Genomic DNA, 22,483 nt, shown 5'->3' with positions numbered 1-22,483 from the left:
GGAAGAAATTGTTTGATTCTCGTTATAAAACCTATCGTACGAGTTAACAATAATACTAGATACATGTTCTACCCATATCATACCAGAGTCAAGTTATACACCTAAGTATTTGATTATATTAACATTTTTTATGGGTTTATTTCTACATTTTATCATAAAAGCATCATTTCTCAATCTTTTCCTATGACCAAAAGTCATGACTTTTATCTATTTTTGATACATGCACACCGTTAAGATCGAGAAAGTTACAGATAACACCAAAACCACTTTGCAGCTTTTTTTAACCTCCTTAGATAATACATCATGACAGAAAAGAGCAGTATCAGCTACTTAAGAAACATTTTGGAATCAACATTTAAACTCAAGTTACATACATCATTTATAAAAATACAAAATATTAATGGACCACATATGGAACCCTGTGGGACGCCTGATTTAATTTTTACACTTTCAATGATACAATTTTTTACTGCGACAAACTGCATGTCTCCTGTTTGTTGAATAGGCCTTCATACAATCATATTCGTTACCCTTAATTTCATGATACTTCTTCATATTATGGAGAAAAACTACAATTATTTGACGACCTTAAAAAACCTGGAAAACCATAAATGGGGCAGTTAACAAAAGTAACAAGCTTAATGATGTTAATAAATTATATGTAGATGGAACTATGTTTGAAATTGGCCAAAAGTTAGCTGAAAATATCATATCTGTAGAAAAGTCTTTTAAGGACTTTTGTATAAACAAAATGATAGTTCAATGGTTCTTACTTCAGTTCATAGACAAGAATTAATTAGGATTGTAACCAATTTAAAGGCAGAAAAGACTTGTTATGATGGCATTACAAAATGACAAAAAGAGTCGTGAAAAATATTCTGCATTCTATTGCTGATCCTCTGCTTCGTTATATTTTCTGCTGGTGACTTTTCTGCTGGTGACTTTTCTGCTGGTGACTACAGAAGCTTCTATGAAGCCATCAGGGCTGTTTATGGCCCCAGACACCAGGCTCAGAGTCCATTACGCAGTGCGGATGGACTGACACTCCTCAAAGACAAGACATCTATCCTTACCCGATGGTCTGAGCACTTCCAGGCACTCTTTGGAGCTGACCGGGTTGTCCAGGACTCAGCAACCCTCCGCATCCCCCAGCTGTCAGTCAAGGAGGAACTGGATGTACCGCCCTCTCTGCAAGAACTTACAAAAGCCATTGAGCAGATGAAGAGTGGCAAAGCAGCAGGAGTTGATGGAATTCCACCTGAGATATGGAAATGTGGAGGACCAGTGTTACACAACAAGCTCCATGAACTCCTTGTCTGTTGTTGGGAACAGGGCAAGCTACCAGGAGACCTCCGCGATGCAGTCATCATTACCTTATACAAGAATAAGGGGGAAAGGTCTGACTGCTCAAACTACAGGGGTATCACTCTACTGTCCATCGCAGGAAAAATCTTTGCCCGAGTGCTCTTGAATAGGCTAGTACCTGTCATCGCGGAAGACCACTTCCCAGAAACCCAGTGTGGCTTCAGAGCAAACCGAGGTACCACAGACATGGTCTTCGTCCTCCGTCAGCTCCAACAGAAATGCCGGGAACAAAATAAAGGACTGTACATAACGTTTGTCGACCTAACCAAGGCATTTGACACGGTGAGCAGAAAGGGCCTCTGGCTAATCTTGGAACGCCTCGGTTGTCCCCCAAGGTTCCTCAGTATGATCATCCAGCTGCATGAAAACCAGCGTGGCCAAGTTAGGTTAAACAGCCATCACTCCGAATCTTTCCCAATCACAAACGGTGTGAAACAGGGTTGTGTCCTTGCACCGACGCTGTTCAGTATCTTCTTCAGCGTAATGCTCAAGCAGGCCATGGAAGGTCTTGATGAAGACGAGGCTGTCTACATCCGCTACCGCCTCGATGGCAGTCTATTCAATCTCAGGAGACTGCAGGCCCACACAAAAACTTGTGAGCAAATATTTAGAGACCTTCTCTTTGCCGATGATGCTGCCCTCGTTGCCCATACCGAAAGAGCCCTGCAGTGCTTGACATCCTGCTTTGCGGAGGCTGCTCAACTCTTCGGACTCGAAGTCAGCTTGAAGAAGACGGAAGTCCTCCATCAACCTGCACCCCGGGAAGAGTACCGCCTTCCTCACATCACTATTGGCGAGACTGTGTTGAAGAGCGTTCACCAGTTTACCTACCTGGGATGTACAATTACTTCAGACGCCAAGATTGACAGGGAAGTAGACAACAGACTGGCCAAAGCTAACAGTGCCTTCGGCAGACTGTACAAGCGGGTCTGGAGAAATAAGCATCTGAAAAGGGGCACCAAGATCAGCGTATACAGAGCTGTTGTCCTCACCACCCTACTGTACGGTTCTGAGTCGTGGGTAACTTACCGCCACCACATGTGACTCCTGGAGCGTTTCCATCAGCGCTGTCTCCGGATCATCCTCAACATTCACTGGACCGACTATGTCACAAATGTTGAGGTCCTTGAACAGGCGGAGATCCCCAGTATCGAGGCCATGCTGCTGAAGACTCAGCTCCGTTGGGCAGGACACATCTCAAGAATGGAAGACCATCGCCTGCCCAAGATAGCCCTGTACGGCGAACTTTCTACTGGCAATCGTGACAGAGGGGCTCCAAAGAAACGCTTCAAGGACATCCTGAAGAAGTCCCTCGGTACATGCCATATCGATCATTGCCAGTGGTCTACTCTGGCTGCTGACCGTGCTAGCTGGCGACATATAGTCCATCAGGCTGCCTCTTCTTTCGAGGAATCCCGAAAAGATCACCTGAGGGAGAAACGTCGCCGCAGAAAGAATCGCGAAGCCTCAGCAGCCACACCAAACGTGACTTTTGACTGCGGCCGCTGTGGCCGGGCCTGTCTATCACGTATTGGCCTTGTGAGTCACATGCGTGCCTGCAGTCGACGTGGACTGCCTTTATAAATCTTCGTTCGCGAAGCAAGCCAAGAGATATATAATTGCAGCTTGGCCAGGTGCCATAGAAAATAAAAATTGTTTTGGTTATACCCATTTTCAACAAGGGAGACCATTTAATAACTAATAATTATCGCCCAATATATTTGATAACTGCGTTCTCGAAAATTCTTGAGAGAATACTTTACAAAAGGACAGTTGATATTTTAAAGAAAGTAAAGTATTATAAGTGATAATAAATTCGGATTTACAGAAAAACATAATAAAGTCATGCTATTTTAGCATTAAAAAAAATAAAACATCTTTTGACAATTCGGATCATACCGTAGGGATGTTCCTTGAATTCTCGAAAGCGTTTGATACAAAAGATCATGAAACACTTTTATATAAGCTATCAATTTACGGTATCAGAGGGCAAGCTTTTCAGTGGTTCAGGAGTTATCTCACTGACAAAATAGAATTTCTTACCTTTAATGAATCAGATTTTCGAACGAGGCCATTTGCCTGTGGAAATCCACAAGGTAGTATTCTTGGCCCTCTTCTATTTGTACGCTATCATGTTTATGTAAATTATATTCATCTCTTGAATGAGTTCATTCAGTATATGAACCCATGTTGATTTTTGCATTATTTGGAATAGTTAGGTGCTAAAGTAACTCTGTGTAAAATTTGGTTAAAATGACATGGAATTTATTTTAAGTGTGGAACGTCCTTAAGAGAAGCTTCAAACACAATTTCAGATCTGAAGTATAATAATAACTTATTATCAATCTGGCTATCGGCAAAAGGGGGATAACTCCCCCTGTCCCTCTCTCTTGGAATGTGTAACTGGGTTGGAGTCATATTCGATCTCATTTTCAACGTGAGCAGCTCTACTGATTCTTTGAAGATTAAGTTGTTTTGACCTTAGCTAACTATGTTGAAATATGGGCATGGATAAAGGATGCGTGAATGATTCCGAAGTAATTCAATTTTATTAATAAAGCACTACAATGAAATCAATATATTAAAAAAATCTACATTGAAAATCAACCGCAAGCGACATTTATTGTTGTAGTAGAATCTCAGCATCGTGCGATATATTTTTAGCTCTTTAATATCCTGTGATGTTATTTACCACGTTGTTTGTAGCATTCTGACATCGAAGTTTTCATTTATAAAATGTGAATGTTCGAATTCAGTCTTATGAACACGTGACTCCGTGTGGGAACATAATTGAGCAAAAGGGAAATTTAATGTATATAGTCGTTCAATGAAGCACTGTCACGTGCCATATTCTATCCCTTATCGTATCGGCGGGGAAAGGGGGGGGGGGACTGCCGATTTTAATTGAATCGTAAATTATGCCAAGTGCAAAGAAGGGACATAGTAGGCCAAAGGGTAAGAGAAGCAGAATGTTGTTATGTTGGGATCGGTAATAATTGAAGGGAAGCGTAATAAGGAAACTTTAGAGAAAGTTATACAGTTCAAATCACTAGGTATTTAATTATCAACATTCAGCTACAGTTCGAAGTACATGAAGATTCAGAGTATATCAGGAGACGATGAATATAAAATAATTTAGAAGTATCCGGTTGAGATTCGAAGTGAAGTTAAATTAATACTGGATGGAAATCTAAGTCTTGAAGTTAGTGTGGGTCTCGTATTCTATCGTTGGTATTCTCTTGTATTCTCTCTAATAATCAAGAAGTCTTATTTATATCATGAGTTTTGGGGGTGTAACAATTTAAGATGGGAGTGATCTATACTTCGTCTGATTGGTCAACAGGTAACTGTCTATCAAACTTTCTCTGGTATAAGGGGTGTGGTGATGCTTGTGCAAGTGACTGGGGCTGGAGTGTGAGTCATACTTCTTCCATGAAGTTGGCTGACTTCATTGAGGGTTGGTCTTTTTATGGTCAAGGTTTAGGAGTTAAATGGTATTGGGGGTTTGGGATTCTTAGATGACATTGGGGGAGTTTGTAAACAAGTGAAGGTGAATGACTGAAAGGATAACAGGAAGTTAAATACATACTACATAACAATGTATTACTAAATATATATACACGAGACTTGTAACTGGTAGCGTAATATGGAAAAATAATATGGGGCAAGACAGTTTTTTTATATATGTTTTTTTCTGACAATTTGCGAGCGAGCGAAGGGAACAAGGGAAAATAACATTTCTTGAATGCGTAATTAATTCTGTTAAAAATCTGTATTTACGTGCATAAATGGGTAAAGGTCTGATATTTTTAGGAAACCTTGTGTAATCCTCTTGTTAAAAAGTATGGCTTCATCATGCAATAACTTTACTGATCAGTATCACGTTCATTACCATACATATGGGGGTACGGTGGTCCCCAAATAAATACAAAATAAAGTAAGTTTAACAAACTAAATAAACAAATAAATAAACTTTTACATGATAATCAACGTTTGATTGTGGGTATCAACTTTAAGAGGTGAATAAATAAATGAATTAATATATAAATAGAATGAGATGAAATAAAATGAAATAGAATGTATTAAAATTATTAGAATTAATGTAAATTTAGGCAAATCTTATAAAAATGAAATGAAAAAAATAAAAATAAAATGGAATATAATGAACTGAAATAGAATAAAATATAAATGAAAAAAAAGTCTACGACCAAGAAAAAAACGAGGAACAGAAGGTAAGAAAATTTAAAATGGTGTAAATTATAATGTCTGTTGAATGTTATGGCAACATCTTTTACAAACTGAGATTTTTATTTTAAAATGGCCAACTTAAGCTTCCGCTCACTCGCTTCGCCTCTCGATCGCTATTTGAAAGAAATACCCCGCACCTGACATGCCATTTTGTGGCCCCTCAATTTTCTTGGGGGCTCATTGCGCCACTGAAACATGTACACATAATGGCATTCCATTAGTGGATTAAGAAAAGGATAAAGAAAGTCTAAAGCACTATGCTATCCCAAATAACATTGGACAGGTCTGTGGAATAACTCCAGACGAGGCCGGCCGATTGTGTCTCTTTTCTTGCACGCAGCAAAAACAAAACAAAAAACAACGTTGTCACGTTGCTACAGTCGGATAGTATTGTGCAATTTCGTTATCAAAAGCGTCATCTATTTAAACTGGAATGCTTACAATCTTTTCAACGTTTGTCTTTTGAAAGGTTAAACTATTCATTCATTACCACTACATGGCGTCCTTTGTCACGTTTTAGTCCGGGTTTTTTTTGTTGGATTACTGGGGGCTCGTTTCGTGAAATCGTCAAACCTCCAGCTCGACGCTATCACTATGGAAAGCCGCACAAGACAAATACGCCGATTTCACAAACTGCAGACGCGTGAAACTTGCATGTGGAAAGCGTATACCTGCTTAAAGACGATTATTATCCAGCTAGGCTTTCTTTTGACCTGGATTTGTCACGCTCTAGTGAAAAGGTCCTCTTGCTTCATAGATGGTGGAGGGATTGGGCGTAAATTCCATGGGGAAATCGAATCGACGTTACCTCTATCCTTCCTCTTCAAAGAGGACAGACGTTTTTGCAAAGCCGGTCTAGGCTTTGAAAGGGAACAGGATAAGTTACACACGCGAGAGCTACAACCAAACACCAAACCTAAAAAAGATAATGGAGAAATACTCATACCAAAAGGTCTTAGGGATGGGAAATTTTGGCAAAGCTTGGTTGGTACGCTCTCGTGAAAGTCGTCGACCTTACGTCATCAAAGAGATCAACGTCGTCGGCATGGGCGAAAAGGAGAGAGAAAGAGCCGTCAACGAGGTCGCTATTCTTGGACGGCTGAGGCACGTGAACATCATTCGGTACCGTGAGGCTTTCGTTGCCGGTGGAGGCGGGATACTAGCTATTGTGATGGAGTACGGGGATGGAGGTAAGTGATCTATATAACCCAAAAATATGGAGAAGAAAGAGCCCCCTATAGAAGATGGCAATGTAATGATTATGATTTTAGCAAAATAACTTGGTCCAAATGTCCCCACATCTTCTTGGCCCGAATTCACAAAGGTGGACTAAAGTTATACCGGGGTTAAGTTTAGTCATGGATTAAAATGAAGTTAAATGGCGCGTTTTATTCCCCGGTATAACTTTAGTCCACCTTTGTGAATTCGGGCCCTTGAGTCAAAATCAGTGGATCAATCAAGCCATGTATGAGAGGTCCGTTCATATCACAGACAAGGCTTCAATGAAAAAAAAAGAAATTTTTGAATATCCACAGGGGACAATTATTTATTTTCTCCAATCCTTGATGAATGTTCAAGAGTTGTGTTTTTTGTTAATTGCTAAACCAAGTGGAACATACTTTGACAATTATCATATTAACTAAAATTTTGAGGGACCAATTCCGATATTTCTTAACCCATCTAGATTATCTATATCCAACAGATTGAGGCAAATTTTAATATGTTTGAATGAGCTCATATTGAAACCAGAATAAGCCATTCTTATGTGAACTTCAGTGAACATTGTGTCTTCAATGTGTTCTCGCCCATGCATGAACTTAAAGCCCCCATCACACTTATTCCGAATCAAGCAGAATTGGCCTGAATGAAAGGACTATTGTTTGACCACCAGTTGGTCATTTAAATCTACTTCGAACACCGTTCGAAAATACCCCTCGAATGTTTTGAACATGACCAAAACCTTCGGGACGGCCAAAAGAAATGACAAAAATATTTCGAATGCACCCAGAATGCAGTCAGAATATTTAGAATGCGCCTAGAATGTCCAAGAATGTAGCACGAATTATCAATCTGACTCCATTGCGGCTCATTTTGACTAGTGTATGATGATTCACCTGGTCAATTTACTGAATTTGAACTCCAGTTTGGTAAATTCATAAGTTCCTCCCAAATATTTCTAGATTTTTTGAATATTTTTTTCGTTCCAGCTTCTGCTTGATTCCTGCTGATTCCGAATAAGTGTGATGGGGGTTTAAGGAGCGATATCCTCTTCAGTTTGTAAATGACTGCAAGCGAATTCAGTACCCTGTTGATGTGTGTCCGGACAGGTCGTGTGTCCGGACAATCGATTTCAAACAGCCATTTGAAAAAATTTTCACGCATAGTTTTTACAATTTAGTACAATAATGTTGGGCAATATTGTAAAGAAAAAATACTGATGACGCGTACAATTTTTCAATTCATTTTTTTGAATCCAAAAACAAAACAGGGGAGGCCCACTAGCGTACCTAAGGGGGGGGGGGGGCAGAGGGCAGACTACGAGTCACAACTCATGCAGGGGACGTATCCCTGCCCCCCTGACGAGTCACAACTGATACAGGGGACGTGCCCCCCCCCCTTTTTGAGAAGCCAAATTATTAATTTGTAATGTAAAAATGCTATAAAAACAGACGTGTACCCCCTCTTTTGAAACTGAAGACTTTTTTTTTTGCTTGCCAAATTTTTTTCTGGTTAGGAATCCTTTTTTTTTTGTTTTTAGACCCTTTTTTTTTGCTTGTCAAATTTTTTTGTGGTAAGAAATCCTTTATTTGTGGTTGAAGACCTTATATATATATTTTTTTTGCTTGTCAATTTTTTTCGCGGACGAAATATCCTCCAAAATATTTGCCCCCCTTCTGGAAAATCTTAGGTACGCTAGTGGGGAGGCCTCAATAATTTTAAGTATCCAGACACCCACCCCCATCCTATACATGTTTAAGGGCCAAAATTGTCACTTGCTCCTTCTCTTTTTTAACCCCCGCCCATACGCCACACCGTCTCCTCAAACTTTCGGCTCATGACGCAACTGCAAGACAACTATTTTCAGCTTTGACGTTTTGTATATGTTCTTTTAAGTTTCACCTCCGACAAGCGTTTGTTAAAAACAAAGCCACCATCACAAGCAAGGTCTTTTGCCACACAATTTCGTTCAATAGCAGAGGATCAATTTCTCAAAATGACATGCTCGATATGGTATGCAAAGACCTGTTTTTACTTACTTTGTCAAGTAATGTCATCATGCGAACATGTAATTTAGTATAATTATATAGTCTTGGGCTATTCCGTATTAAAAAAAAATCATAAAGCTGTAACCATAGTAACTAGAACATGGGCACTGATCCATATGAGAGCATAAGATTATAAGAATCAATCCTATGACGTACTTATATTTTTGGGAAGAATAGACGAGTATCATATAAAGGTCACCCAAGTTTAGATGGCCAATGTATACCGGATCATGAAAGAGTAATCCCTCATCTTCTTTATTGACTCGACTGTATCACAAGCTACATTCCCAAATATTTGTATAACGATGTGTTCGTAGGAACCCTATTGTTCGTAGTACGATCATTCTGGACATGCTGGAGCTTCTTAAAGATTCGTAGGCACAGTCACGTTTCCCATACGGCGACCGACGGCGAGTCGAAAACAGCCGTTTTAACATTTTTTTGTAAGAGCGACATTTAGGTGGTTTGAATAAAAATGAATGGATACTTGTTATGTCAAACTACAGCCATCTTTACAATTTTATTTACACTATCGGAAGAAGGTCAGTACCCACCACCCCCGGGGGGGGGGGGGCATTTTGATTTGGAAAGGCATACCGTTAAGAGCTGCAGTTGCTTCGAAACGGGGGGAGGGGGCATAAGAACTAGATGGTCGTCTGAAAATGAGAATAATTGGGAAATGGAATTTGGAATTTGACATGAAATGGGGGTCTTCGAGAGCTGACGCCTGATATTTTTTAATCAAACCGATGCTGTTTTAATACTAATTGGTGTTGTATAAACACCTATCTGGTGTTAGACTAATACCAAAACCGGTGTTGTTTAACACTTCTCTGGTGTGGACATATATAGATTCCGGGCTGGTGTTAAATCAACACCGACGTTTTTGCAGTGTACAAATACCATTGCAACATAATGCAAATGTCCGTCCGTGATAAAATTTCGTCCGTCCGTGACAATATTCAACTTTCGCATAAGAATATTTATTGATCTGGGTTTTTTACATACACCTTTAGGTCTTTTGCTAGTGAGATAGCTCAGCATGTTTTTGTTTAAGTTTATTGCTCCAGCAATAGAACATACAACTTTTGAATTTTCTTTCTGTCACGGACGGACGAATTTACATATAAACATGAATATTAAAAATGCGGTATGACCATTCCTGGACAAATATTTCCTAATATTTTTTTGTATTTTAGCAAACTCACTTGGTGACTCATCTATAATTACTTGCAAACAAAACTCAAGGCAATCTAATGATTGTCAAAATAGGACCAAATCAATATTTCTCAAAAGCGTCCGTCCGTGACAGCAGTGTTCAACACCCCTATTCGAAAGTGAGTCATTCCAGTCACTTTCCGGATCTTACCAAATAAACATATATGGATTTTAGTAACCTTAGATATCAATGAAAGATCCGGCAGTGATTACATCATAAAAATATAAAAATGAATTTTTACCCTGATGCTCACTTTAATCGATCACGCTCTATTGCAATATACTTTTTTTATTCTGCCTATTGTTGCAGGGGATTTAGCGGAGAAAATTGAGGAAGCGAAATTATCTGGGGACAGTTTCCATCCTCCTCAAATCTTGAACTGGTTTGTGCAGCTCTGCCTGGCTCTCTACTATATACATTCTGAAAAGGTTTTACATCGAGGTAAGGATAAAAGAGAAAGTTCTTGTCAGAAAATACGAAAACAAATGCCAGTATGCAAATATTCATTACACAGGATGTTGCGAATTATTCAAAGTGGGTCTGTATTGTAATAACATTTTAGGCAACTTTTATTATTTGAATTTGAAATCGGACGGGGAAATACTCCCTGATTAAGCCAGAAAAATGGGATAGAATATCCCATTTTTTATCATTTTGATAATACAACTCATGCAGACATTCATGCAGACAAATGTTATTTTTATGTACCCCATGTTGTTTAACGTTTAACATGTGTAAGGGAGATGAATATAACCCTTTTCGGTGGAAGCGGAAAAATATTCATGACATCATGATAACGACTGTTCACATGATTAATACCTCCCTCCTTATAATAAAGATATTCGCCAACATTGTAAAGTATGACGTTCCCTTTTCATATCTTCCATGATGACGATAATAATAGTTACATTTATATAGCGCTTATTGCACCTTGTTTCTAAGCGCTTTACATTGCAATTTCTATTACCCTGGACATCAGATCATTGCATGCCCGCACACGATGTATGCACTTTCTCCACTCCCTGGGGAGTGGAATCAAGACTCAATTGCTAGTAGGCTTTCGCATCCTACCAGGTACCCATTTAACACCTGGGTGGAGAGGGGTAAATATTGTGGATTCACGCCTAGGCCGCGGTGGGATTCGAACATACGACCCTCTGATTGCAAGGCGAGAGTCAGAACCGCTACACTACGACGCTTCCACCAATACCGATTCATTTCCTCATAATATATTTGAATTTCTGATGCCATAATAATAATTTTTATAATTTGTTACACCGCCAACCCCGACACGATGATCTTGTATTTCTAACTAATCACTCTGTTCATAATTGGTATTGGTATTATATTCCTTCCTTTCATCATCTGATTTCTTCATAATAGACCTTAAGCCTTCAAACCTGTTCCTCACATCAAAAGGCATCATCAAAGTGGGTGACTTTGGAATCGCAAAGATGTTGCATAATACCATGGACCACGCAAACACAACTATCGGTACACCCTATTACCTATCACCAGAAATCTGCCAGAGACAGCCGTATCCTTTTAATCAAATAGGTAGGTTTTTTTTGCAATCACTATGCGGACGCTTTCTACAACCATGGACCTATTAATAGGTCCATGCTACAACGCACCAATTTCTTTGACAATGCAAGGCAAACCACAGTGGAAAGGTGAGAAGTTTTTGTCGGAAGTTTGTGATAACGCACCAATGCCCTAATATCTATGATATGCATGCCGATATCAGACGATTTGAAAAAAAAAGATTAAACACCATCTATGTTGATAAACTGAAAAGAGTTATCGAGAACATATGAAGATAATTATGGTAACCGTTTTCGACAAACAGGCACCGGGTATACACACATTAAAAAAAAATTGCAACCTTAATGAAATATTTGTACCCAACTTTTGGGCTATTACCTTCCACCCTAAGTTAAAAAAGTGCAAAAATTCACCTTTTGTATTTTATTTGCACCAACAAAATGCTCGTTTGCACCCTTAAATTTGAAACTTTTCACCTTTTAATGTGAATAGGCCTACTTGACGTTAAAAAAAAAAATCAAATTTGCACCTTTATTATATTGTTCGTCTCTACACCATACACAGAAAACGAAGAGCTAATGTAGCTCGTAAAGAGCGTGTATAGTGACTGCACTTCGGAGTACTGATTTGTCTAGTTCAAATTTGAACGAGAAAAATCAGCACTCCGAGGTCCAGTCACTATACACGCTCTTTAAGAGCTAAATTAGCGCTTCGTAGCTCTTCGTTTCTTAAAGTGTATATGGTACTTAATATTGCTAAAAGCACCCCTAAAGGTGCACAAATGAGCACTATTGCGCTCATTAGCACCCTGTGTGCTACTATTGCACCAACCCCTTTGGCCTTTGGTTCTACCCCCTATTTCTTAGTGTGTATAGCATACAGTGAACACAATGCAACAGGACGAAAGTTTTGAAGTCTCAAGTGACATCGAACACTGGTCAGACTGGTATGGAACATTTTATTGTATATCGAATAGCACTTTTGAACGAAATTATCCCCTTCTAAAATGGGTATACATTATTCTGCGAGAGGCGATTCCATGCTAGAAAATCAGCAAATTTCACAACATTTTTCAACCTGCTGTCCAAACGAACGAAGAACTTTAATTTGCTTTGTGGTAATATTAAAGTACTACTGGGTAGACATGCAAAAAACTGACAACCAACAAAAATATGTTGTCCATAGGTGAATTAGAGCTTAAAATGTTGCGTGTCGTACGGGACATTCTTGCGTCCCGTACGACACACAACATTTTCACCTATAATTTACCCATAATCTTTTTTTTTTGGTGTTGGTTATTAGTTTTTCACATGACTACCCACTATAGTTTTCTCATTGACAAAAAATAATATTTTATTGCTCAAGCATTCGGCTAGGAAACTAGAAAATTGTTGTCAAAATGTCCCGTACGACACGTATGGAATCGCCCCCAAAGTGACCTTTAAGTAATGATTATGAACTTGCCGCCTTTTATACGCGACACGTACGCCACGTCTGACCAATACAACCAAAGGAATACAACCCTCCCCCGCTCAACCGGTTCCATCAACTCTACAACCTATGTCAGTGAAACCACTGATTGCCTTATTGTCAAATCCATTCAGGCCTTTGGGACCCCGTTATCTACTACTTAATTCCCCCCAATGTTCTCTCGTAATTATCTGTCATGTTCACTTTTAATTCTCCTCGAATGTATATAGGTATAATACTTCAGCGCTGTAAAATCTCAAAAGAGGGAAGTGGCGCTATAATTTACCACGAATAGTTACCATGACAACGCGAAACAGTGCCTCATATTGGGAAGGCTTCGATATTTGGTAGACATAAACTGCAACATAAGCGTTCGTTATAAGCATATTTTCGCGTCACTGGCATAAAAACACATTCAAATCTTCTTGCCTATGTCTTTCATGACGTATTCCACATTGATAAAACACTTTCATGCACACTTTATTATTTCAAACCATAAATCACTACTGATTTAATGTATTTGGAGTCCAGTTTGGAGTATGTCCTGCCAGCGATCCTTCAATAGACTCTACTGATGCTTGGTGGCAACGCTGTCGTTTTCGAAATAACATTGTACACTCGAGGAACATGGGGGGGGGGGGCTGTTTCATGATAGACTAACCACCTTGGTATTTGGGCTCATTATGTCCTGAGCAAATCACAAGGAAGATTTCCATGGTACAATCTAAAAGTTACCATAGTAAGTTGTAATTCTGTCTGGAAACGGCCCTTGGCGTCCTGTGACTTAAAAGCGCTCAGTAAATGCTTCCTACATCCCCGTATTTACATCGTGTGATTGCGTGACTCACTTATATTGAACCAGATAGCTTGTGGCGTACCTGCCGTGGCAAGCAAGCCTCGTCAGGAGGAGCAAAATTTTCTGACACCCCCCCCCCCTCATCATCAATTTAGGAGCTGTCCCGTCAAACTCGTCATTTGAAAACATTTAAAAACAACAACAAGGAGGTATCCAGAGTTCTCTCAGGTACGCTAGAGACGACACCGCCCCCTTCATTTTCACCGACATGTCAAAAATATTCTTTAACTGGGTACATGTTTGCGTGACAATCATTCCATGTAGAAGTAAGTGTCTCAATGGACAAACGAAGAGGTATTACATCAGATAGCATTTAGTTGACCGATTTTGGTTCCCTCTCTGCAATTATAATGGTTGAAGACATTTTCTTAGAAACTCTCGAAAACAACCGCATTATTTTGAGTTATTCAATAGATTTTTTTTACTTTTCTTCATGTCTTATTCAAATTAATATAAGGCTATGAAGGTCATCCTGGATCATCGATCAAATTCAAGATAGCTTTTGAGGAAATATTGTGAATCATCTCAGTGTGAAAACTTGAATTTTCCAACTTCACACATAAAATCTTAAATTTACCTCACAAAGCCTTCTTGTAAATGTTCAATCCAATGTAAATTGCGCATGCTAATAAATTTGCTTCAAAACAATAAATATAAAGAAGAATGGGTAGAGAGGAGGGAGGGTATTTTTCTTCATGAAATCTCCAAATCGTTTTCCCGTTGATTATACCTCCTGATCGATAGTGTGAATCACCTTTACGTTAATAAATGGGTTTCACACCTTAACATTTCAAAAACTGTATTTATCACTTCAAGAACACGCGAAATGTAAGGAAAGGATAAAGACCGAAACCCCATTTTTTCTTATCTCTGTGGGTCATCTTCTGACCGTGAAGGAGAATACTAGGCAGTTTTAATTTTGATGCGCTTGATCGTCTCACGCATCATTTCCCAAATGCGGTGATGCGATGTGATAGCCAATACGATAGGGGGCACACTATGGCGTGTGAAGTAGAATTTCACAAAAGCGAGCGAAGCGAGCGAGCTTAGAAAATATATTGTCAATAATAAAACTTCGCTTGTAATACATTTTGAAAAAATACCAAAAAGTAACTAATCATATCTTAAACGGGATGACATCCCGAGCCCCCCCCCCCCGGCCCCTTATCTGCACACCGAATCTGGTTCCGGTGATGGCACTATAGTATGGGTGATAAAAAGTAGGAAGAAATAATTTGTCCGTACTATTCATGCTATTCGGAACTGACTGTTCACACCAATTGTTAATACCACAGTCACATTTCCCCTACGGCGGCCGTAGGGCGAGTCGAAAATAGCCGTTTTATTCTTACCACATACACTCTTAAAAATGTTGGGCAGCATACTGTCCACACAACAATATTGGTTAAAACTTTATCCAATTCTGGCTAGTTTAAACAAATATTGGTTACATGTATTAACAACTACCCAGAGTTGGATACATGTTTTAAACGAATGTGGCCCAACATTTTAAGAGTGTAGTATCTGGTACAAAAAATGTTAAAAAGGCTGTTTCCGACTCGCCAAGAGTCGCCATACGACCGCCGTATGGGTAATGTGACTGAGGTATAACTGTTAAGTAACCAAAAGGATCAGGATTGAACAGTTATTATGCATCCGTTCTAGCTTCGAGTGATTTGATACGGATTTGGGCACGGTTTACTGAACCGAATGTGGTGTGAACCAGAATTAATTCGCTAGCTTCTAAATTTCAATTAGCATTCGGCGTAGGCATGATAGGCTTAACCGAGTCTGAAAAGAAAGAAGTTACGTACTGCCGATACAAATCTAATTTTAAAACAAACTCATCTCCATGAGTTGAATTTGCACGTTTTGTAGGATATTGATTTTAAACACTTGTGTGCATTTTAATTGATATTTTTATCACTCTATATATCATCATCATCATCATCATCATCATCATCATCTGGATACAAGGAGAGGTAGATCCTGTCATCCTCGGTCTAGACTATCTATAGTTTGAAATTATCTTTTTTTTATTGCACATGCTCATGGGTTAAGACGGTTTGGCTATGAGAGGTTGAATCGCTCGGTCTTCCAGTGTTTGTCCAGTCGAGTTATGAAATCATCAATAGAATTTGAGATTTTGAGTCGATTATTTCTTGAGGTAGTCTGTTCTAGTCTTCCACCACCATGTTGCTGAAGCCAAGGAACACTTTCTGACCTCTAAACGGGACCTCTCCTTGAAGATTTTAAGGGAGTGACCAGGGATATGATGATAGGCATATAGGCCTACTTGCATACTAACAAGGTTGGATTGTGAATTCAATCCCGAAGTTTGCTTGAACGCATAATATCTGCTGAAATCTGCTGAAATCACTCAATTGATTAACAAAATTCATGCAGACGTACATGTATATTCAAGCTGCATTGTATAGCATTTTATATTTTCTAATGCATATATAGTGCTATTGATTTGATTATGTTTTCCTTGACAGTCTACATTTTTTTAGATACAACCAGAAGAGTGATATGTGGGCAGCAGGTTGTATCCTGTATGAATTAGTAACCCTTACACGCCCATTCGAAGGACATGAATTATCTACCCTCATCATGCGCATACTAAGAGGCCTGTACACCCCTATTTCAAAGTTGGTATCGTCTTGAATATTTGGTTTTATCCTCTTAGCAAATGCATTAGCGGGTAAAATGTTTTTTTTTTTTTTTTTTGCCTAGTCATCATGGTCACAGCTTATTCAAATCACTCCTACTAGACTTCCCATTTGTTTTATCTACCGATGAAAACACCAACTCTGATTATTTTTTAAACTGACAATCGATATGATGAAATGTGGTAAAGAGTGATCTACGATTATGATAATGAGTAATGCATGGATGGCAAATTTATTTCGTAAGTCATAATTTGCATTTTTATCAAAGTCCTGGATTATATAAAGTATAGTCTGTCTTTATAAGCTAAATTGCCTTCGATGGCATAGAAAGTCAGGCGAATTCAATTTTGACATGATATTCCCAAAGTTGAAAGAATGACATATCATTTTTCCAGATCATTGTTTTCGGTTGTAGTACTTTTTATTTAGGTGTAGAGGGTTCAAGTGCCTCAAAGGCGCCAACATCTATGCAACATGTCGTTTCCCACTGTCTTTTCAATATGGCCTACAACATAGACGATAAATCTTCACATGCAAATTTGATCATCTAGGAATAGACTATATTCACTGTATGGTGGGAAATACAAAAGTCTTAGATTATTAGATAAATCCTTAAATATCCTTTCACATTTTTCTTTTACACAATCACGTTTCATTGGAAGGACCTATGGAATCGTTATCGAGGAGCTTGTGGCAGTTCTTCTTTCTGTGAGTCCCAACATGCGACCATCTGCACATGCAATCCTTACTTCTCATAATATACGGCCATATGTCAAGGCTTTCACCGACCAACGAAAACTCATACCGAATTCACCCTCAACATCTCCAAGTACAGGAACTCGTGGTCATGCAAAATCTAGAAAGTCTGTAAGTTGAACATGATCATTGGATCATTAAACATTCATGTGTGTATTATGGCTTGAGTGGCTTTTCAAACAAAAGGCTAAAACTGGTAATGCTCATATTCGATTTTGGAATTTTGGGCGTAGGTTGATATAACAAGATTCCCCCTAAAATTCATATTGAATTCACTTTTTTTAAATATATATTTGAGCTTATCGATACTGACTCGGTCGGTTCAAGGTTCGTTTCCTTGTATGGTGGCACATACATATAAATCATTATTTCGAGGTTGGTATAGTTCTAAATAAAGACTGTTTCCCTTGGTTTATATTTTCCACTAAGTATAAAACAAATTTAACACAAGAAAGCAGTGTCTATATCATCCGTTCTCTGTCTGGTTTAATATAGGAAGATCGAGAGAACCTTCAGGAAGTGTATTCGAATTCCCCTTACGCAATACCTCCAAGATCACAAAATGCTTCCAAACGTGTTCGAAGGTTCCACCAAGCTGATCGGTTGTCTGACAAACCGATAGTACAAAGCAGACAGCTGAAACCAAGGACTGATTCCCCAGTGGTCATTGACACTTGTAGGGTCACAAAGAAAGCTAAACCAAGAATTGTCCATCATTATTCTGCAAGTGAACCAGTCCACCGCGTCGATCCGCCCGTCCGATCTCGACATCGACCTGAAAGGGCGATGAGTCAAAGAAAACTATCCGGGAAAACGTCCACAGTGACTGCCTCTCGCGAACGCTCCCTTTGTGAGGGTGCTTCTGGATACGGTGCTGATAATCGACAACTTTACGGTCGTTACAGGAAGGGAGAATCCATTTCCCGGACAAAGTCCCACAAGAAAATTTCAGATGCCACACCATCTACAATGTCAAGAAAAAGAAGGTCGTGCATTCCTGCAATTGCCTTGGAGTCACCTTATCCATGTTATCAACCTGAGATGCCATGTGACATTCCATCGAAAAAACGGCGCCAATCCCTGCCCGAGCGAGTGAAAGATTCGAAGTTTCTCTCTCGGCTTGTCTCGGGTGAAAGTACAACCTCAAAGCGCCCCCATTCAGAGATGACAGGAAATGATATCCAGACTGTGCCGGGACTCCATCGGGAGAATAAAAGGTCCTGTGGCGGGTTGGTGAAGGCGAAGACATCAAGGCGAAAGAGTGGACCGCCATCTACACACCTTGAAGTGAAGTCGACTCAGACACCAGCCTCCACCGAGAATCACATGGTAAATTCTCTAACCCCTTTCTAATTTTCACGTAGATGGTAGGACTACCTTTATACGGTGATATGTTGCATAATCAGTGCTGAATTCAAAACGATGACACTGTACAAATCCACTATAAAAAATGTTTAATGTAATTTCGTCACATATAGAAACAATTTCCGGATGAGTTTCTGAGATTTTGTATTCTTTTGCTACCCTTTAATATTTTCCTTCCTTGGGGTGAGCGCCTCTATTATTTCAAGTATTTATAAAAGGACACACGTGGGGAATTAAAAAAAAGAGGAAAAAAGGAGTATAAAAATATAATTTTTGGCCACTTAATTAATACCCTTGTTGTTTGTTTGAAAAAAAAATGAGTAAAAAACGACATCATCAGGTCTTAAACTTGCATTCTGAATACAATTCAATTTCTCTTCGTGATTATTTAGTATTCCTTGGACAAATAATGACTCAGCCAAGTTGTTTATATCAAAATATTCTCAAAAGTGATTGACTGTAATGACAATAATTATGTACAAGAACATACAAAAATATATAATTATATAAATTTTAAAATGAAATTAACAAAATGTAGGTCTGTATGAAACGATGAAGCGATTTTTATATTATAAAAACAACAGTCATCATCCCTTTCTTTTTTCATATAACCAACCAGGCTTCCACAACCCCAAGAACAGTACCAACAATGAAGAGTTCACAGCGACCGAGAAAGGGATCATCTGCTCCTATTACTTGCCTTTTTCCAAAGACACCTGAAGGCCCTTCACGACCCCGTACACGCATCAAGCACGGTACATACACACTCAACCTGCCTCATCTATCCTCGGATGACGTACAGGCGCCCTCTAAATGTGGCCAGTGTGAATGTAGGATTGAAAGGAGGACATCATCCATGTTAAACTATGATGCGGACATTGTTCCCTACCACAAGGTTTGTACCGAAACAGGAGATGAAAAGGAGCCTGTCATGAAAAGCATCTCATCCGACTCCACCTGTAGCTTTGCTTCACCAAGCTCAACATCGGTTGGAAAATTCAAAAGAAGAAATGCACTTCGAAGACGGTCTCGTGACAGCGTTCAGAGGAGCCAGAGATCCAAGTCCCTTCGGCAGAAGAATAACAACAACAAAGATACTCGTCTTGGAGCAAAACCTGACGTAATTCCTCCTAATGAAGAGGACGTCTTCCTTGAACCTGCAGAAGAGCAAGAAGTTCATTCAGGTAAAACATATTTTTGAATGATATTTTATAACGTCAATTCTCAATAGCATTGTCTGTTCTCCTAACAAAAATATTTATACGTTCTTGAGAGATTAATGTGACACAGGGGGATTTCTACCCCAAAATGTAATTTTTAGATAACTTATATAAAAGAAAATTGTCACATTTTTCATGATAATGGAAAGAACACGCACCATTGTCTCTCGTGTTCAACTAGTTAAGCTTTTGCCACGTTCTGCATATAAAGCTGCTATCATGGATTAAAGAAAAAAAAAACACTTTGCTTATCTTCATTAGATATGAACTGATAAACGTGTGTTTTTACCCAAGGTAGAAGACTGGACCGCACACATGCCGGTGACATGGTGTTAAAGCAAGACTTCGAGATTGCCGAGCTCCTTCATGCTCTAACGGAGAAGCCTGGCGAGATGACCTGTGACCTTCGCGGGAAATTCGAACTCTTGAAGATATACCTTGAGCGTCGCCTCGGCACGGAAAGGTCATCCGTGGCGTACAACATCTTGTCATCCGCAGAGGGCAAGGAACTTCACACTGCTTGTGGAAGCTCTGTTGACGGAACCACGGAAGATGTTGTCAGACTTGTATCTGATGTCTTAGGACCGGGGAAAATGAAGTACTTTCCTCTCCTCTTGCAAGCTGTCAATATGAGCAATCGTTGCCATTGAGCTGGAAAATAGACCCAGGTATGTCCCTTCTGGAAAGAAGACAGTAAAAATTTTCCTTAACAATGGAACGCAGTAAGAAATGATCTACCACTTTGTCCACGCTATTATTTGACTTTGTGGATCGCGTATTCACATAGTCCACTCCACTATCATGACTATGTGAACACACTGTGAAAACTCGCACTGTGGAGGTGTTCACAGAGTGAATTGTGAAATTACCTTCACATTGTTAAATCTGAACGTTGTAACAATGTGAGTCACATCGTCACAGTCCACTATTCTCACACTGCGAACACACTGTATGATACTATAGTTTTCCAGCAGGAATACCACGTAGGGTTAAAGGTCAGCTGAAATTCAAATTGGAATTTGATTCCTATTGCCCAACTGTTTTTATAAGATCAAATAAATTATCAAAAATGCTTATTATATTATATTTTAACAAATTATTTTATCGAGTTAAGACAACTTTAAGATGTTTCAACGATAGAACTTATAGCTCACGAATATGATGCATGTATTAGAATATACCGAGATGACTTAGTCACAATCATGTTTGTTACCATGATATATAACCGAAGTATATGTTGTGGCAAATGAAATATGCCGTATGCCGTAAAGTCAAGGAAGAAATTGAACACAGGCATAATTGCAGCAATAGACCTGGGGCCCGTTTCACAAAGGACTTGCAACTGTTGTTACTTTGCCATTATGGCAACTACCATGGTAACATGGCTCAGCAGCCAATCAGAATCAAGGTTGCCATGGTATTTGCCATAATGGCAAAGTTACAACAGTTGTAAATCTTTATGAAACGGGCCCCAGAAGTCTTGTTTTGTTATGATATTGTTAAATTGTGCTGAACCTAAACTTTGCGCCCATATGTATTGTGGCATCTGCATGCTCATAATAATCACAGATGATTTCCTCTTCAGAATGGGATGTGGGGACTTTTAAAAGAAACGTTCTTCAGTTCACATTTATACTGTATACATGTACGGGAATAACTATCAAAGTTTTATGAATGGAAACACAGTGATTCACCTTTCTGGTCTGATGAGCCTTAATCACATTTGTGGGGTTAAAGACTGTCTTCAGATTGAAGAATACGATCAATGTTTATCAACATGTAAAACAAAATCCAGCCGTCAGAATACGTTTTTATCATGCTAGGTCATAATTGAGCGTCATCAATATTCAACAATACGCAGTTGAAATTGACATTATTTCGGTAAGTTGTAATTTTAAATCTGTGAGTATTTTGTTTGGTGTTTTATTCTATAATTGAACAGGTTTACTTTTTTTAATCAATAAAAAATCTGTCATATGATATGTCAATTTTTTTTTTATGTTGCATGAATTGCGTTAACCTTAATGAACGGATGTGTTCTAGGTGACATTATTGGTTTTAAACTTATTGTATTTCATTTGTCAAACGTTATATGTTATAAAGTAGTTTGTTCATGGTATATTATGAACGTAGGTCCTTTGGATCATTTTTATCAGAAGTGAAAATTATTTTATCATAAATGAAAACAAAGTTATAATAAACAAGATAAATTCAACTCTTCTTTTATCAGTGTGTGATTATTGTGCGAACTTTAAAGACTGTAATGAACACTTTAAAATGTAATGATAATCGAGTGTGTTTTGTGAATGTAATTATTTCCAACTAAAAATATATGGAGAGTTAAACACATTTGACGAAATTATCATCAAGTATTGTTCAATCTGTGCAAGAATTTTTGTTTATTTTGAACATGTTTAACTAACTATTATAGTGAAGGAAAATAGCAGTGATTATGAGCAGACAACGGTAACTGCAAATTCTCGCTAAGAAATCAAATAAAG

The 22,483-nt window shown here is 38.8% G+C and overlaps 1 protein-coding gene across 2 annotated transcripts; it reads left to right on the top strand.

Moving 5' to 3' along the window:
- Positions 1-6,204: 6,204 nt before the first annotated feature.
- Positions 6,205-22,197, top strand: LOC129259572 (uncharacterized). 2 transcript variants are annotated; one of them, XM_054897851.2, is made up of 8 exons: positions 6,205-6,803; positions 10,408-10,539; positions 11,482-11,635; positions 16,483-16,620; positions 17,304-17,508; positions 17,893-18,726; positions 19,382-19,946; positions 20,277-22,197. In XM_054897851.2, the coding sequence occupies exons 1-8, from the start codon at positions 6,542-6,544 to the stop codon at positions 20,630-20,632; spliced, it is 2,646 nt and encodes an 881-aa protein (XP_054753826.2). In that variant the 5' UTR covers positions 6,205-6,541; the 3' UTR covers positions 20,633-22,197. The 2 variants fall into 2 exon arrangements, with proteins under 2 accessions (XP_054753826.2, XP_054753833.2); XM_054897858.2 differs by having other exon boundaries at positions 6,327-6,803; positions 20,281-22,197.
- Positions 22,198-22,483: the final 286 nt, after the last annotated feature.

Source organism: Lytechinus pictus, chromosome 1, assembly GCF_037042905.1.
Source record: "Lytechinus pictus isolate F3 Inbred chromosome 1, Lp3.0, whole genome shotgun sequence".
In the NCBI taxonomy this organism is placed as follows: domain Eukaryota; kingdom Metazoa; phylum Echinodermata; class Echinoidea; order Temnopleuroida; family Toxopneustidae; genus Lytechinus; species Lytechinus pictus.
This window is presented reverse-complemented; position numbering and strand designations above follow the sequence as displayed.